The 19,872-nt window shown below is 41.7% G+C and overlaps 1 protein-coding gene across 1 annotated transcript in view; it reads left to right on the top strand.

The window, feature by feature from the left end:
- CDH8 (cadherin 8) overlaps positions 1–19,872 on the top strand; it is a 447,886-nt gene that overhangs the window by 280,315 nt on the left and 147,699 nt on the right. Inside the window, exon 7 of the mRNA XM_075536968.1 lies at positions 436–689. Coding sequence (XP_075393083.1) covers positions 436–689 — 254 coding nt within the window. The remainder of the gene's footprint in view (positions 1–435; positions 690–19,872) is intronic.

Raw genomic sequence — 19,872 nt, 5'->3', positions numbered from 1 at the left:
CTGTGTGGAAATGATAAAATATTCTTCCCCAATGGAGATTGTGTCGGACGCTGCCTTATCTGGGTCCAGCAGAGACCCGATTAACTGGCTGATTGCTATGCAGGTCATGGCACCGCCAGTAAAATTTTATTATGACTCTGAAGTGAAATTTTGATGGCACAATTCATGACTGTGAATATTTTGTGAATTCCAAGTGAAATGAGCAAAACAAAACAAAACAATAGGAGATGAGATTCACTGAGCTTGAATAATAAACAGATATCAATAAACGCCTGTAAAATTTACAGGTTGGATCTGAGGGAACGGAGAGCTATCTCATTAAGGCTCACGAATGGGCTTAAATGCACATAACTTTCATCCATCAGCATCAGACTCATTTGTTCTTGCTGCTGCGGTCATTAGTGAGAACCATTCATCTTTGTCATCTCTTAACAGCCGCTGGACTTTGAGACCAAAAAATCCTATACGCTGAAGGTAGAGGCAGCCAACGTCCACATTGACCCACGTTTCAGCGGCAGGGGGCCTTTTAAAGACACGGCCACGGTCAAGATTGTGGTGGAGGACTCTGACGAACCACCTGTCTTCTCTTCACCGACCTACCTACTAGAAGTGCATGAAAATGCGGCTCTAAATTCTGTGATTGGCCAAGTGACGGCTCGTGACCCTGATATCACGTCCAGCCCGATAAGGTATTTCTCCTCTCAGTACATGTGCTGACTAGCTCCAATGGCAAGCAGATCAGTATACAGTGCAATAATGGGTGTGTTCTGAGTGATTCTCATTGGGACTCTCTTCATGTGACAAAGGAATTTTAGTAACACATGGAACTGTGTATTTTTGTTATGTATGTGCATGTGTGTATATATGTACATGAGCATGCACCCATGCACCTCCTAAGAGTTCCTTTACCCAAGGTTTACTGGGAATAAAACCCCCAGAGTGTCCACTCTTTGGACCATACAGCTGCATCTATGAAAGGGCCACGTGTTGAACTCAAGGGGAGGAAGTCAAGGAAAAAGAGTTTTCTGGGAGTGCAATAAAAACACAAAATTGCAACGCATTTGGACCATTCTTTATTTGCCATTTTTTTTGTATTTGTTTATTTTTTCCCTGGCATTGGGCCTGCCTTGTGTATTCTCCTTTAACCAGTAACACTGCGTTATATGGAAGGATTTGGTTACATGAGATGAGACCACTGTGTCAACATATTAAGAATTTCCTATCTTCCTTCTGTGGTGTGGTATTTGACTTTGAAATTATCTCCTTATCATTTCAAGGGCAGTTCTAGGTCAGCAGATGTGGACTGGCTCCTTTTAGATATTTTTTTCTCTCTTATTTCAAAAGGAACTTTTGTTTATACTTGCCTTGCTCTGATTTTTTTCTTTTTTGCCATCTGAGAAATAACCTTATAAAGTTTTGTCATTTTAGAAATAAAGCTAAATTCTTCTCCTCTCTCCCTCCTTCCCTCTCTTCCTCCTGTTTGCTTACTTGAACTGTAAATAACTTTGCTCTTGTGTTATTCGCCCAAATGACAGTTCAGCATTCAATCCAAATAACTTTCTTCCCAAAGAACAGTGAAAATCTATAACTTTCACAATGATCTCCAAAGGTGAAAGGTTGGCTACTGGTGTGTTCTGAGTGTGGGTTTCAAATACTGTCTTAGAAATGTTTGTTGTGTAACAAAAGCACAAGATGGAGGAAGACAATTTTAAGGAATTTTCCAGTGAATCGATCAGCTAAGTGTCAGATCATCCCACCTCCTTCAGGGTCCAAGTCTCTGGGGTCCAGGTTACACAACCTTCTAATTATTCAGAGGAGACATTAGACCCTTAAGTTTGTTTAATTTTATTCATTCCCTACTTTTCTGTGTATTAAATTCCTATTAATCACATTGGATCTGGACCTTGTAGATCAGATTCAGTGTGGTAAATAACTTGTCTTCCTTTAAAAAATTGCTTTCATAAACGTTTTCAATAAGCTGTTTCTAAAGTCAGTATAATAAGTAAGAATGAATGAGATGGGGATCTTCATAGCTACAGATATAAAAGACTGAATGTGAAGGGAATAGACCAGGTTGGTCCAACGGACAGAATGCAGACGGTTTAGCACATGATTCTGAATGGAGCATAGACGGGCTTAGGAGTCTGCCAGCCAAAGGACCTTAGGGAAAGTGGGCGTTCCAATATTAGGCCAATCACATCTAAAACTAGAGACAGTGAAGCTATTGCAGAGACATGGTTTTCATCAAATAGAGATGAGGTTTAAGGAATTTTGATTAACAAATGAACTCACTGCCATCAAGGCAAGGCTGACTCATGTGGGACCCTCTGTCAATTTCTGAGGCTACCTCTTTATGAGAGAAGCAAGCCCGAACTCTCTCCCTCTGAGCTGCTCATGGTTTCGAACTGCCAGCCATGTGGATCACAGCCCACCTGTAACCATGACACCACCAAAGCTCCTTCAACAGAGTAAAAGTCACCTCTAATGGTCTGAGTTTTTGTTTGTTTGTTTGTTTACTTGCTGATGCCAAATTTTCCCCAATAATTGTGACCTGGTGCACACCAAGATGTGACTGAAGTAATGCACAGCATTTTCATTGACTCCTTTCCTGAAATAGATGACCAGGATTTCCCTGCAGCCCACCTCATTCTGAAGAGCTTCGCTGATACTTATTCTGCATCACAGCAAAGCCTAAGCCCACATGGAGAGTATTGCTGCCCACGAGGCGCATTGGGAAGGAATGAACCCAAGTCTTCCTCAGGGAAGGAAATATTCTACCACTGAACAAACACTACCCTCGATTTGACAGTGCTCGATTTAAATCTGGGTCCATCTTGTCTGGGAGTATTGTCTACTTTATCCATTTTGCTAATATACAAATGGGGATATCAAGATCATGATTCTAGTTCACAGGACAGTATATTATGACTCTCATTGGGGCTAATTTTTACTACGACTTCTGTTATTATTGCTGTCGTTGTTCACACTATTTGCACTGATGTGCAAGGCATGTCTAGGACAATTTGTGGTTGTCAGTGTGGAGGCAGATAGCTGTCAGGGAAGTAAAAGGAGATCTGAAGTTACATGACCAGGCAGAGATGGACAGAAGTATATTTGTGCCTTTTATACATTTCCAATAAGTGCTAGCTCTTTGGCCAAGAGAGGGTGGATGCTGGTACAATGGATTTAAAACAGAGTTTTGAGGTATTGTCCTAGGCACGAACTACCTCAAGGAAAAGAGCACCCACACGTGTGGAACTGGGGGGGGGTGGTGGCAGATTGGGCGGACTCCTAGGTAGCCAGAAGCCCAAGAGCCCTCGAAACTTAGAGCATGGGGGCCAAGAGGCTGTGGGCCCCAAGTAGGCCCAGAACAGACGCATAGGTGCTCAAGAGGCAGTGACTTTCCGACAGCCAGGCTGTTTCAAACCTCAGGCTGGGGAGGTGTGGTTGATGGTATTGGATGACCCCATTAGCTGGGTTAAGCCCATCTGGGTGATGTCATGAACCGGGGCCTAGTTTGGACCACCGAGGTGTACCTCCCACCTGGCTTTGGGGCTTGAGTGGGAGCATGCACAGTTTATAGTTTCATGGGTGTCTAATGATTCCCTGATTTCCTTCCAGCCTCCTTTATGGGGGCCTGGACAACCTCCTGTCCTTAAATCCCGGACTCCTTTTCTTTCTGGAACATTAGTTAAGAATTTTCTGCTTAAAGAAAAAAAATTGAGTACAGTGTTGAAAAGGTGATTTTCTTCTAAAGGTGACTGGATATGTGCACATGATCTATTTGTTTCTTTAACTGTTATATGCTAATAGGAAGGAGTCCTGGCATGGAAAGAGTTAAGCCGTGGAGAAAGACCAGGAGGTCTTCCATCAGGATTTCAGCAAAGAAAACACAGTGGGACAGTTTGACCCTGTCACTTAGAGTCAATAGCATGCAGCAAGAATCTAGCATGTCTGCTGTGGGTGAGAATATTTCACGTCTCAGTTAATATGGCCCACAAAGTTTGAGAAATGAACTATCTCAGGTCATTCTCTAAGGCCGATGTGGGATATGCATTCTTACCATCCTCATTTCATGGACAGAGAAAGTAAGCATAAACAGTAGGAGCTGAGCCTAAACTAAATACAGTACAGACTGGAAACAAGATATTTACTTACTTTTTCTAACCGTAAATAGCCTTTTTGCTACAGGGCCGCACCACCTTTCTTTTCCAGTAACTGTGTGAGCCCAATGCGTTCTCCAAAGTTGTGTATGACATAGCAGGACAACATTTAATGGAAATAATCAGCTGTTCTTCACAAAATGGCCTCCACCAAACCATGAAGTCGAGGAAGAAAGGCCTATGCACCACGTCTGCATTCAACTAGAGCACTATTCCTTACTAATCTGTCTAGCCCTTACATGGGGGGTTGAACCAAATTATGGTTACAAAGGAAGAAAGAGAGAGGATTATAATTTTTATCGGATATCATGCTAAATTCCTTTCACGTATTATTGTGCTTTATTTTTATGAAACACCTTGTGAGGTAGGTAGGATGATCATGCTTCTGTGACGAAGCGGAGGAAGACTGAAAAGTTCAGTTTGTTGTGCATTATGCTGCTAGAGCACACAGAGCAGAAACCAGAGTTTCAACCAGAGGCTCCTTATGCCTTTGAAAATGTGCATGCACTACTAGGCCTTGTGGAAGAAGAGGAGGGGATAATGAGAGCTAACATCTCCTGAGGCCAGAGTTTGTGAGGGGAAAAAAGACAATGTTCAACTCTGTTATATGGAATTATTTATTATATTTAAGGCAAAATTTCCTAGTTTGAAACATTAAGGAAAAAATCATTCACTGCTTTCTTAGAAACCTTCTTCTGCCTTTTTTGTCCTGGGCTATTGTGTACCCTGAATGAATGCCTTTCAAATGTGCATTTGCTGTCACAGGGCCTTTGAGATGCAGCATGACTGCTTCCTGTTTTCCCAGGCATTCACCTTGAGTGAAGACAGACTCTATGAGCTGCTTAAATTAAGAGAGGGGAGTGGTGTCCATTCAGCAATCCTAGCAGGAAGTGGCACGTGATCACAGTGGGCACAGTGCTTTGTGGTCCTAATCCCTCTCTTGACTCTTAAGTGCCCACTCAACACAAATAGACTGACTTATTTTTTTCCTTTCAGATCAGACATCCACTGGGCAAGTAAAATAAAAATTAAAAAATAAATAATAAATAAAGGAAATTTTATTTCACACTGGCAATCCTAGGTGTGCTATGGAGGGTGGGCTGTGCATTGACTGACTCCATCTTCCATCTTGCCTCCTTTTGGGGAGGATGGGATTGTTGCTTTAAAACTCTTCTGCTGCCGTGCACTATTGAGCAAATGAAAGTTTTATCTCTTCTAAAGCACTTTACAAGAGCTCACTAAAGGGCATTATAGAGGTCTAAATACAGGCATGTGCATATGTAAATATATTTATATATTATGATGGGAAATAGATCTATGTGCATATATTTATAGGTTTAGTATTAAGGTAGCAGATGGACACTGGGCCTCCACTCAAGTACTCCTTCAATGCAAGAACGCTTTGTTCTATTAAACTGGCGTCCTGTGATGCTCACCTTCCCAACACAATTGCTGAAGACAAAATGGGTGCATAAGCACATGTGGTGAAGAAAGCTGATGAGTGAAGAAAGCTATATCTTTCAAAAGATACAGCATCTGGAGTCTTAAAGGCTTGAAGGTAAACAAGCGGCCATCTAACTCAGAAGCAACAAAGTCCACGTGGAGGAAGCACACTACCCTGTGTGATCATGAGCTGTCAAAGGGATCAGGCATCAAAGAACAAAAAAATGATATCATTGTGAATGAGGGGGAGTGTGGAGTGTGGACCCAAAGCCCATCTGTAGGCACCTGGACATCCCTTATGGAAGGGTTACAGGGAGGAGATGAGCCAGTCAGGGTGCAGTGTAGCAACAATGAAACATACAACTTTCCTCTAGTTCTTAAATGCGTCGTCCCCCTCACTATTATGATCCCAATTCTAACTTACAAATCTGGCTATACCAGAGGACATACACTGGTACAGATAGAAACTGGAAACACAGAATCCAGGGTGGATGAACCCTTCAGGACCAGTGATGAGAGTGGCAATACCAAAGGGTGGAGGGAAAGTGAGGTTGAAAGGAGGACAACAGAAAAGTGGGTGAAGGGAAATGTCAGACAGTATAGGACATGACAAAATAATAATTTATAAATCATGAAGGGCTCATGAGAGAGGGGGAGGCAGGGACGGAGAGGAAAAAGTGAGCTGAGAACAAGGGCTCAAGTGGAGAGCCAATGGTTTGGAAATGTTGATGGTAACATATATATGAATGGCTTTACACAATGGATGTATTTATGGATTGTGATAAGAGTTGTATGAGCCCCTAATAAAATGATTGACCCTCCCCCCAAAAATGTAAAATGGGAGGGGAAATGTCAGACAGTGTAGGACATGACAAAATAATAATAATTTATAAATTATCAAGGGTCCATGAGAGGAGGGGAGGCAGGGATGGAGGGGAAAAACGAGCAGCTGATACCAAGGGCTCAAGTAGAAAGAAAATGTTTTGGAAATATTGATGGCAACATACGTAAAAGTGTGCTTAATACAATAGAATGATGGACTGTTATAAGATGTGGAAGAACCCCCCAGTAAAATGATTAACTTACATTAAATAATGTAAAATGGGCTTATCAAAAAAGACATACCTAATTAACATATGAATGAAGGAAGTAATGTATATTTGAAGAAATAAATGAACATGTAGTTTAATGAATTCAGTCTTATTAGCTGAAGTAGCAGGTGAATAGTGAGGTTTTTTTTTTTTTTGATAAACCCATTTTACATGGCTTTTCATCTTCTATAGGGGAAATGTATAGGAAGACACACACTGGAGCCCACTGCAAAGGAAGAGCCTATTTAGAGCCACATCCAATGAAAGGAACCTTTTAGTTATGAAGCCATCAGTTTATTTCACTGAACTCCCAGCTGTTTGTTTCTTAGGCTTAATGTCTTTGTTGCTCTTGTTACTGTGCCTACAAACAGCCACTGTGTCCATCCAACTTGTCAAGGGTCCTCCTAATTCTTTCTTTTACCAAGCATGATGTCCTGTTTCTAGGGACTGGATCTTCCTGACCACATGTCCAAAGTATGAGACAAAGTCTTGCTATCCTCATTTCTCAAGAGCACTCTGGTTGTATGTATTCTGGCACAGAGTTATTAATTGATTCCAATTAAAATGATTTATTCAGTTGCTTAGTAATTATCAATTGAGCCCATACCTTTCTAGGAAAGATGGGTAAAATGTTGAAAAGACCCAGCATCTTACCTCACAGTGATTGTTCTGTATCCTCAGAAGGCTGGCTGAATTGCTATGAGAAACCCCAGCCCCTTCCATGTATCTGCATCTTGACCTTTGCTGGCAAGTCAGCTCCCATTCCTGTTTAACCTTATTGGTAGCAGAGCAAAATGTTGTTGGTTTTCAGGCTTTCTCCCTGCTCCTTGTTCAGCTTGAGCCCTTGGTTGTGGTGAGTGTGTTCTTCGCCTCCCTGGGGGTTTCTCACACTCCACTGACCCTCCTATTGTCAAGGCTTTGTGTGGCCTAGGTCTTTGCTGCTGCTGTGTCAACATTAATGAATGTGTGTGTGAAGAAGCAAAAGTCTCACCATGCTTGCTTCTAAGGAGCATTCTGGATGTGTTTTTTCAGAGTAGGCCTTAACTGCTACCCCCAGAATGATTCATCAAACCACATAGGCAAGCTTTAGGGTCACGTGTAAGAAGGGAATCTCTATTGAATTCACAATAGCAGCAACATAGATGTATTATTTTGGAGTGTGGACTGTGTTTCTAGTTTTCCCTCATCTTGTATTCTCTCATTCTTTTTTCTCTCTCTAACTTTAAAGATCTGCTTGGGGTAGAAAAGGTTCTTTTTTTTCCCCTTAGAGAAATAATAAATATGTGATACAGGGACCTTAGGATTCTGGGACTACCAGAACTCAGATAATATTTTTTATTAAAGCAGTTTGAGCAACCAGTGGAGCAATTAGAGGCAAAAAGCTGAAAACTTGTAGATGGAATTTTTGATACTCAGAGTGCATGTGAGAAAATGTTAAAGTGGTTTCTTTAGGCATAATAACAAAAGCTAAAATGAAATTAAGCAGTGAGAAAGAAACAGTGGGAGTTCCGTGAAATATAATAACTGATTCATAACTAAGGGGTTTATTTCATTATATGTGGCTCTAAATAGTATCTTCACTATAAAGTTTGAAAATAAATGCGCTGATTTTTCTCCAAGGGCAGCTTTACTCCGGATGGGACTCTAAAGGTCACTACCGAATCCAAAAAGTTGGTGGTCCACCATAGCGGAACTCAAGTTCATTAGCGGTAGGGCATCATCGGTAAGTTCGTTGGTGAGGTGCCAGGGAAGCTTTAAGGATGAGCGATTGTAAGTAGTGTAGTTGCTGTTGGAATCTTCATGCGCTCTGCTGAGTATCTAGAATAATCTCTCACTCCCGTCGAATGGACCCTTGTGGACTCAACTGTCCTCAAGCTTGCACTGTCCCTGTGGCTTTCTGACATTGTAACTATTGGGGAGAGGAGTGGAGAGGTTAGTGGGTTCAGACTACTGAAAGTGTGGTTAGCAGCCACTAGTGCGCCACGTGACATGCAGGGTGAGGGGCGCCCTGATGTGAGGGAGGAGCATACTCAGGCCCTCTTCGGATGTGTCCTCTAGATACTGGTGGATGGATCCGATCCACCACAGCTGCCTCCGCACTTTGTTCCCAACAGAAGATACGGGTTGTCATTACTATTAGAGCGTTGGAGGCCCCCTTTTCTTTGGACTCGACGACAGTAGGGTTGGGGTGGGTGTCTTTCCATGTTGTCGCTGATAGGAGTCCGTGAGTTAGCTTCAACTCACAGAGCCCCGCTGATCATCAGAAGGAGAAACTGCACCTTGCTGCCGCACTGCGCCCTCTGTGTGATCGCTGCGTGCATTCATCGTGTGAAGGGTCTTCCCCCTTCTTATTGGCCCTTTTGGCATTCCATATATGGCTGCTCCCTGGTGAGAACAATACCCAAAGGACACGAGGTGAAGGCTCCCCGTCCTCACTTTGAATGAGCAGTTTGTTTGGATTTTTTCCCTTACAGATGTTTTTGTTCTTCCGGCAGTCCATGCTATACTTAGTTCCTTCCATTGAACCTGGTAATCAGAGGTAAGGAATTCATGGTCTGAGCGAATTCTTTGACTTCTTTATGCTAGTCCTGGGGTCAGCAAACTGTACCCCCAGAGGCAATTCAGGACCATCACCGTATTTTTGTGAATGAAGTTTTATTAGAACACATCCACTTGCACTCGTTTATGCCTGCCATGGGCAAAGTTGAGTCGTTATGACTAAGACGGTATGACCTGTGAAGCGTAACATATTTACTTTAGAAATATTCTTCCTGATCCTTGTTCTTGACTGATGAGTTTGGCTTTTCATCAGTAACTTGAGTACCTGCTTCTCAAATCAGCCCAGGGTCCTATTCTATCACATAGACTCCTCCAAAGTAAGACTTTAAAAATACATCCTTTGCCTTTGTATTTGAAGTCAGGTACCCGTGCTGAAAATAGACGTCCCCATGCTTACATTCGGAGCCCTGGTAGTGCAGTGCCTAAGTCCTCAGCTTAAAACCAAATGGTCAGCAGTTCAAGCACGCCAGCCTCTCCATGAGAGAAAGAACTGGTGATTAGCTTTCACAATGGCTATACCTGACTGGAAGCTAGAAGCAATTCTACTTTGTCAGAGGGTATCACTGTGGGTGGCAATCAAGTCAAAGGCAACAACAACAACACACTTGCCTTCCAACCTGGGAGCCTCATCCCCATGAGTTCACATTCAAACTCAATATCTTCTGAAGATGGCAGCTTCATTCTGCGTGGCTTTAAGAAACGTCCTAGGAGATTTCTAAGGGCTTCCTGGCATATTCTGTGACCTTGCTTGCTTGGAGAGGTGGATTTGTTTCTTGGATGGATTTCCTAAAGAACACTGTTTTTCTACCTTCCTCCTTCCCTTCTTCAGAGCTCAGCAATGGCTACAATCTAGAGTTTTGGGACTTGAGACTGCGGAGTGTTTCCAGTGGAACAGTGTCTGCACATCATTGCCTTGGCAATTCCCTGATTTGTGCTGCCGTTCCCTTTATCTGCAAGCATACGGTGGCACACAAGAGAATTTCCCTTGGAATAGAATAGACTTGCTATAGTGTGTTCCATGGACTCTAGCACGGATTTCCCACAGTGAATTCTGTGAGCATTGTCCTTTGGGTATTTAGCATTTTACAGTGTTGTCTTTCACAGAGGCCCGTGGATGAGCTGCGGGCACACTTCCGAGAGAGAGAGAGGGGTCAGTTCCAGGACACCTCAGTGAAACAAATAGCACAATAAAGGGCATCGTATGACCTTTTTGGTTTCCCAGTGCTTCTAAAAATTATTGTTACACTATATATATTAGTCTACTAATATAAAAGTTACGGTTATATTGTACTGTAGTCTGTTAGAAACCAGTTTGCATAATGGCGTGTTGGGCCGCCAGCTCCCAGATTGTTTCAAACCCTGTAGTTGCTACTTGGAAGAAAGATGTGGCTTTCTGCTCCTATGAAGATTTGCAACCTTGTGTTTCCTTTCTTTCTTTTTTTTTCATGTCTATCTATATAAGATAGGCAGGATAAACAATCCCAAGGAGTAAACAACAGGGCAGACAGTTCTGGGGAGAGGAGGAGGTGGAGGAAGGGGGAGGGGAGAAACCAACAAACCCAAGGACAAGGGAAGATGAGATCTAAAATCGATGGTGAGGAGGGCACAGCATTCCTGGTGCAGTTAGATCAAGTGCAATGTAGCTGAGAGGAAGTATAGAGATCCGAATGAAGACCGCTCTGTCCACATGATAGTGGGCGGGAGGAATGTAAAAGTAAATAGAGGAAGGAACCAGAAGGCAAAAGACATTTATAGTGTTACAAACATAGGCATGTACCTATGTAAATATATTGATATATAACTATAAGAATCTAGGTCGGTGTACATATATTTATAGGTTAAATATTAAGGCAGCAGATATTGGGCCTCTAACAAGTCCTCCTTCAATGCAAGAACACGTTGTTCTAATAACCTGGCTTTCTGTGATACTCACCTTCCCAACACAATCTCTGAAGACAAAATAGGTACATAAGTTAATGTGATGAAGAAAGCTAGTGGTGCCTGACTATTAAAAGATATACCATCTGGGATCATAAAGGCTTGAAGTTAAATAATCAGCCATCTAGCTAGTAAGCAATAAAGCCCACATGGAAGAAGCACACCAACCCAGTCAATCACGAGATGTCTACATGATCAGGCATCAGGCATTAGAAGACCCAAAACAAACAACCATATCCATGCAAATGATGGGGTCAGAATGGAGACCCAAAGCCCATCTGTAGACAAAGGGACATCCTCTCATAGAAGATTCACAAGGAAGGAATGAGCCAGCCAGGGTGCAGTATAGCACCAATGAAACACACAACATTCCTCTAGTTCTTTAATGCTTCCTCCCCACACCATCATGACCCCAGTTCTACCTTAAAAATCTGGCTAGACCAGAGCATGTACGCTAATACAGATAGAGCTCTGGATACACAGAATACAGGACAGAAACCCCCCACAGGACTAGTAATGAGAGCAGCAATACCAGGAGGGTAGGGTGATTGTAGGGGGAACCAATAACAGTGATCAATGTAAAACCCCCACCCCACCCCTAGAGGGATGAACAACAGAAACATGGGTGAAGGGAGACAATATGTCTCCCTATAAGAGTGTAAAATATGAAAATAAAAATAATTTATAAATTGTCAAGGGTTCACGAGGAGGGGAAGGGGGCAGAGGAGCTTATACCTAGGGCACAAGTAGAAAGAAAATGTTTTGGAAATCAGGATGGCAATATATGTGCAAATGTGCCTGATGTAATTGATGTATGGATTGTTATAAGAGCTGTAAGAGCCCTTAAAATTATTTATTAAAAAAAGAAATTTGGAAGATGGGGATAAAACCCTCACATAAGCAGGTTCTATTTTGTCCTGTAAGATCACTGTGTATCAGAATCAGCTTCATGGCAGTGTGTTTTGGTAGTCTATGAATATTTATATACTGTAGTCTATTAATATGGGGACCTCATGTCCCCATGGATTAGATGTTGTGCTGCTAACTGCAAGGCCAGAGATTCAAACCCACTGGCTTTTGGGAGAAGGAAGAAGAGAACATCCCCATACATCATTAGCCTATTCAGATAGGGTCACTATGAGTTGGAATCTGCTTATTGGCAGTGGGGTCAGTTTGGTTTTAGACACCCTACTCTTGGAGTAATAGCATTATGGAAAAGTTTGAAATACTATGACAAGTGCCCAAAGGTGGCACATGCTGTTGGAAACATAGACTTAATCCATGCAGCGTTGCCACAGGACATTGCTTTTCAAGCCACACCATACCTGTGAAGCACAATTAAACAGGGTCTACTCACATATGATTTATAAGCGTGACCATTGTGTTGACAGTGATTCGTGGTAACCCTGTGAATGTCAGAATACCACTATGCTCCACAGGATTTCTAAGGGCTGATTTTCTCAGAGGCACCTTTGAATGGACTACTCAGTTAGCACATGAGACTGGGAACTGTAGCACCTAGGGACCGCCCCCCCCCATCCTTGTACGTCTTATTCTCATGAAACGTATGTGTGGCGGGTTGCAATCTCTGGAATTAAATATTTGAGATAGAAGGGCCAGGTGCTTTTTAGTGCCTGACACCTTTGAAAGGAAGGGGGAAGAAGCAGGTTGTAGAGAAGAAGAAATTAAGTTACATGCAGGCCCAGCAAAACTTTGGCCAAGCCCAGAAGGGCTCTCTGGCGTGAGGATTGCTCATCAGAGGTGTCCTGAATTGTGTCAAAGTGGGAAGGTCTTCATACATCATTTTAAAAAAATCTGAATAACTTCTGCTCTCTGCAGCTGGGCAGACACCAAAGAATTGGCAGCTGTAGAGTGTCAGAGCAGTAAGTATATGTCCTTACTCAGAGGGGCATCTGGATAGCACATCCCTATATCTGTCCTATGTAAGCACACTGAACCTCTGTACTAACCAATGAGCTTGGCTAAATGTTCACAGCTAGCCCTCTAGGTCCCCAATCCACATGTCACCTACCATGACTGCTCTCAGTCCACAGTATGCTATGACAGTAACATCTGCAAAAGGTGGACCCTGGGCAAGGTGGAAGCATTTAGAGAAGAAAAACAAAACTAACTCCCGCTAAGAGAGAGCAACAGAAATACGTTGAAAACTTGAGAGATTCAGAAAAAACAAGGCAGTTTTCCCAAGTTCTGGCTCTCAAAAGTTTCACCATTTTTAATTTTTAAAAAAGAATAACAAGAAAAAACCCACTGCCATAGAGTCTATTGCAATTCATAGTAACCCTATAAAATGAGGTAGAACTGACCCCTTGAGTTTTCAGGTCTGTAAATCTTAATGGGAGTAGAAAACCCTATCTTTCTCTTGCAGAGTGACTTGGGATTTGAACATCTCACCTTTCAGTCAGCAGCTCAAGGTGTTTGTAGTGTACTATGCCTCACCGGCTCCTTGTATTTATACTAGGTAATGTAAATTTGGTAGGCATTTTGAGATGCAAAAATACTAGTGTGGCAAGTTGATCAGACAGAAATGTTATCCGTGTGGTTTGGGAAACCTGGTTAGTAATAGTCATTTCCTATCAAATTGTGTGTATTGACCAAAATCCAAAATCTATGAAGGGGATTTATTTCCTCAGAGTCAATGAGGTGTTTGGTTTATATATAATAGTGGGATTTTTTGGGAAAGGAGAGAGGCAATGATTGTACAAGACCAGAATAATGTATTGCCACTGAATTATTCCTGTGATAATGGTAGATGTGGGAAGTAAGAAAAGCAATTGAGTTGTAAGGATAGCCTAAAAATATGGAGAGAGGTTGAGAATTGGAAAGTGCCAATCACAGGAGTAATGGCAATGTATTAGGGTGATAACTGCAAGTTCAGACTTTCCACTCCTGTAAAGAGTTCCAGTCTCAGCCACTCACAAGGGCAGTACTACCCTGTCCTACAGGGTCCCTGGAAGTCAGACCTGTCTTAATGACAGTGATCTTTTTGGTCTCAGGCTTGAGACCTGATCTTGTCTGATGGGGACGAAGCAAAATAATGTTCACGTTCTGACAGATACAAGGATTCTGTGTAGGCTGCGCAGGGATAATCTGACAGTATTCTTATGTTTTAGTTATTTAGGGCTCCTACATCAGAAATGAGATGAGTGGCCAGAACAAACACATTTCTTTTCTCCCAGTTCAGGAAGCGGAGTGTCTGAAGTCAGGCTGCCAGCTCTAGCGGTAGGCTTGGTCCCTCCATCAGCTCTGGTGAGCTATTCCGTGTCTCCTTCATCTTCTGCTCCTAGGTCATCTTCCTGAGACGTCCTATCTCTCTTTATCATCTCTGCTTGTTGAATCTGTATCATATTGTATTACAGTTATATTGTATAACTCCAAACACATCCAACACGAATCCTATAAAAAACGACAAAGAGAACCCATTCTCCAATCCCCATTGGAGAATTATAACCACAGGCAAAAAGTTTAAGGTATGCAACACATATTTTGAGGGCATATAATTCAATCCACAACATAAAGCAAAAGAAATCCTCTATTTTACATCCTAACAAAGAAATATTGACACCCTTATCTGATATGAAACTATTGACGGCAATCGTCTCAATCAGCCTTTTCTTATGATTATTGTACATTTGGGTTTGACACAGTGTGTCCTATAACCTTGATTTTGGTAAAGAATCATCCTATTTGACTTAATGTTGCAGAGGACGATGCAACATTTTATATCTTAGGAAGAAAGCATCTTAAAGCGGGCAGATACTGTTTCCATCGTCTGTTCTAACTTTCATTCAGGAAGTCACCTTCTGCCTTTGTCATTTTTAAAGCACCAGGAGGCCTCAAAAAGTTCCTACAAAATCCCATTATCTTTCAGTTGCAGACTTAAACAGAAGTTTTATTGGGATAAAATTCACATAGCACACGGTTAGTCATTTGATAATATTAAGAAGTGTTACGCAGTCATCACCACAAGCACCTTCAGAACCTTTCCTTCTCATTATCATTGTTGCTAACCCTCCATTTCCTGGCCTTCCCTGCCATGCCCCTAGGTATTTATTAATTCAGCTACTGTCTTTGGAGGTTTACCTCTTCTGGTTTCATATACAGAAAATCAAACAATACTTCAGTGGAGACAAACAAATAATCTAACAGACCTAACTGCAATAGCAAAACAAAACAGAAAAACCTCTAAGAAAAACAAAAGCAGAAAATATTAAAAACTGAAAAAGTTTAAAAGAATCAAAAGGGAAATAAAATAAGGTGTTACATTTGAACATCTGCCATAAATGACTTTCCATAACTCTCTGTGTAACCGCAAGGCCAGAGTTGGTCAAATGGAATACATTGGAGGCTTGATCCATGTGGAGACCCGAAAAATGGATTTGGGGGCTTCTACTGTCAATGATCACTTTCTGCAAATGAGGTGTTCAGAATTTAATTTCTGATCTTATTTCCTCCTTTGCATTTGGATCAAATCACACAGTTTGGGGTACTCTTTCCATGTGGACTTCGTGCGTCCCTTAAATGGCTTGTTGCTTGAAGATAATCCTTTAAGACCCCAGGTGCTGTTATATCTAATAACCAGACACCATCTGGTTTCTTCACCACACTTTAAAATAACAGCCATGGTACCAAGTAAGGCCATGTCATAAGAACTGATTGTTCTTAGATTGGGGCCAGAATTAAATGCAAACCCCACATCCATTCCTATGTCTCTGGTTCATTTTAAGACACTATTATCATTTTATGATAGAGAACATTAGAAATCACCTCCCAGAACAGAAAGTAATTCTATTGATAGTGTTATAGAATTTAAAACACTATTGAGAAAAGGGAATTATGCACGTATAAACTAGTTTTCCAAACTACAGTGTATGACTTGCTGGCTTGTATGGATTAAATGCTTAAGTGACTGGATGCTATTTACAAAACAACGGGTTGGCTATAGGGCAGATTTTTCAATAACTCTCATGCACAAAACCAGAACCATATCTATCAGAAAAATACAAAAAAATAGGAACTACTTTAGACAAATGGTGTATATTTAAACCATGTTAATACATGTCATCATAAAACAAGGAGAACATTAAAATGGCAGATACGTGACAGTCCCTGGCCACTATTCATTGATTGCCCTCAAAGCAAGAGATCTGAACCCAAATATTAATTCTATAATCTTGGGATAGCAGTCACCTGCTTCTTCTCACACTGAGGTGTTTCAACCTTAAATTCAGTGGAGTGTGTGGGTTCCTTAAATCTGCTACAGGTGAGTTGGAGGTAAAAGCCAGTTTGCTCAGTGGGGTTTCCACGTCTCATCCTTCTGGTCCTATGAAGGATGCTGTGCATCTCAAAAGGACAGAGTGTAAACTTCCAGTATTCTATAGCGTGTGGCCTGAACCTCCAAAGGGTGGACAGAGACTAGGTCAAAGGTATATATTAAGAATATAATACATTAGAAATATAATACTTGGAATTATACATTAGGAATATAATACTTGGCTTCTATATAAGTATTGTTTAGGTTTTTTGTCGTTTTTTTTTTAACGGATGATAGGTGTCTCCGCCCAGTTTACCCACCAACAGAAAGGTAAGGCAAACATGTCTTGACTTGAATTTCCATTAGGATTCACTGATCTTTTGTAGCCCACTCTTATTCCACAACTATCAGTGGAAGTTCACTATTCCTGGTGCCGTAAATGTCTTTTCCTCCCCTCATATCCATTGGCAACCACTATATATTTCCCCCGTATATATTATTTCATATAAAATTTTTCATATAAAAATTTCATCTAAATGGGATCATACCATATACATCTGCGACTCAAGTGGGTAAACCAGTGCCATCAAAGTATGTCCATGGTCAGAGCACTAGAAGTTCAATCGGCATTTCCACACACGGTAGGGATTTCCTTAACATCAGTTGGTAGCCTTAACTCAAGAACGTCTTTGTCCTGAAAAATATGAATTTAGGTAGGATAAATAGTCGTGTCCACCTAAATTTACATATTTACTGGATTACCAAGAAAGAAGAAGAAGAAGAAAGACTGTGTCGTGCTTTCGGGAGCATTTTTTCTCGCACCGTCTACTCCTTTTCCTTGTATCTCCTTGGCACAATGTTTTATGCTTAGTAAACAGTAATGTATCCCTCAAGTAAGCAGTGATTGGGTCCCTGCATTGAACATTCTACCTGTCAGATGCTATTACGAGTAAAGTAAGCTTACTTTCCTTGTGCTTAGAGAGCAGAGATCAGGCAAACGCACTGGCTCACTGGACAATCACTGAGAGGATATATTAAGAATAAGAAGGAAACAACACGTGGGGCCAGGTCTGAAGGGCTCCTCCTGGGTGAACTTGAAAGCTACGTGTAGTTTCTCGTTACTTCAGCTGTAAGTCTGTGTTCTGTGGAGGTGTCTGAGCAGCAGACACTTTCAAGTGGGAAACACTGGTATCGACAACCATTGCAGATAATGTTGTGATATTTCCCTAGTGGAAAACGCTGTACCTCCCAAGATTACTCTTGGATGCGAGTGGTAGTTTCCTATCTCTCTTTCCATGGAATGTGCTAACTCATCATCTTAATTTTTACTTTGATAACTTGTGTGTTTTGTATGAAGTCTACAAAGGCCACGCATCGGTCTGTGAAGTACATGCGTTTTTTTCTAGTTGTAGATGAAGTTAGGTGGTTAGGAATAAGCCGTACATGGCCCATGAGAGTCCACAGGTGAGCTTTCACTGTGGGGTCTCTGGTTTCTCAGTTTTGGGTGACTTCTGGCGGATACTGCTATGGAGAGTACCTATGACATTCAGCTATGGAGAGTAAAAATAAAAATTACGGATCACATTGTAAAGATTGGCAATTCTAGAATTCCTGAACCCCCATGAAAGTCAAAATGGTTTCAAGGATTACCTCTGAGATTATCTACCACAAATCAACCCTCAAAATTTACATTGCACCCTGGTTCCTAAAAATTAAGTCATTACCCTACTTTTGTTATGCTTAACCCAATGATTCTTTGAAAGCATTTTCTATTAGTTAAAGAAAAAATATGTGTAGGAATATTATAATTAAGTATTGTCTTTTTTGTTCTACTGATATATCTGTATCGCAGATCAGGATGAGAGGAAGGGGATGGGAAGGGTGAGGTGATGAGTTGATAGTGGTGGTTCTAAATGTCAGAGAAAACCAGACAATCCCTACAGCTAGAGACAGCTTGGCATGGCAACTGGTGGAGGTTTCTGAGGAGATGTGAAAACTTCAACCATTCACATTTATAAAAATGCTATGCTTTCCTTTTTTGTGAGGAGCCCTGGTGATGTAGTTGTGATGCTTTGGGCTTGTGGCAAGGTCGGCATTTCAAAACCACCAGCCCACTCCATGGGAGGAAGACAGGGCTTTCTACTCCTGTCAATGGTTACTCTCTCAGAACCCACAAGGGCAGTTCTTCCCTGCCCTACGGGGTCATGATGAGTCGGCAATGACTTAGGGACTGTGCATTTTTTTTCTTTTCTTCATTTTCTTGAATGATAAGGTTATGGTAGTAAATGATATGTAGAAGGATGTCTGCCTGTGATTTATCGACCCCGAAGGCATTCAACTTTGTAGAGTATAATGCCGAGTAGCAATTGTAGAGCTCCTAATTGTACATTGACCAAGAGGCAGTCCTGCACACCCAGCAAGGACCTCCTATGTTACTTAAAATCAGGACACGTATGTGTCAGAGTCGCATCCTTTCACTGTCGTTTTTCAAGCTCTATAATGAGCGAATAATCCAAGATGCTGGCTGTGGTGAGTGACTTATTTGATATGGCTCTTTTAGCTATAGGCTTTATAACGTCTTCCAAAAACTGAGTGGGACCTTGCAGATTGGATGTATTTCCACTTACCTTAATGAATCTGGGTAAGACACGGCAGGAAATGATGTTCTAGGACTGATTAATCCAGTTATGAGTGACTATTAACAGGGATAAGTGTGATTTATAAAAACTTGGAACGCTAAGGGGGCAAATGGTTACTTTTGCCATCTCATTGGGAATAAAAGAAGCCATCTTAGCAACAGAAATGAGGGATCTCTTTCTAATCAAGAACGAAGAGCCATATATGTACAATGAATCCCATGGACCTCAAGAGTCCTTGATCCAGAAGATAGAGAGGTTAGACACCAGAGAGGTTACCACAGCAGCAACTGAGCCACGAGTCAGAGCAAGATATGGAGCTCTGAAATTCCTTGTCCACAGTGGGAGTAGAGGTGAATTTCTTCAGACAGGGCCAGTGTCTCCTGGCACTTAATTGGGGAGCTAGGTTTGCTGACTCATGAAGCTAATGCGGAAGAGCATCATGTGAAGGCTTATGGAAGAGTGGAGGGCCATTTGGCCTTTCCTCCGCAGCACTAAGAGAGAGGCATCACATTGGTTGGGCAGTATCGAGGCCAAAGACCACATGGCTCCGAGGTCAAGGGTCAGAGGGTGTGCACTTGTGCTCATAGCCAAGAAAAATGATCCTGACTAAAGGCTGTGTCCCGAGCATTTCTAATCCTGCATTGTAACCTCTTAACTTCCCAAAGAAGCCTCATAGCCATGAACATCATCTGTATGCTCTGTGTGGCCATTGCAATGAATTAGCAAATGCAACAGAGTAATAGAAAGTGCTAAGGGAAAGATGTCTG

The sequence above is a fragment of the Tenrec ecaudatus genome, chromosome 18 (genome assembly GCF_050624435.1).
Source record: "Tenrec ecaudatus isolate mTenEca1 chromosome 18, mTenEca1.hap1, whole genome shotgun sequence".
In the NCBI taxonomy this organism is placed as follows: domain Eukaryota; kingdom Metazoa; phylum Chordata; class Mammalia; order Afrosoricida; family Tenrecidae; genus Tenrec; species Tenrec ecaudatus.
The sequence above is the reverse complement of the archived record's forward strand: the minus strand, read 5'-3'. Positions and strand labels throughout refer to the sequence as shown.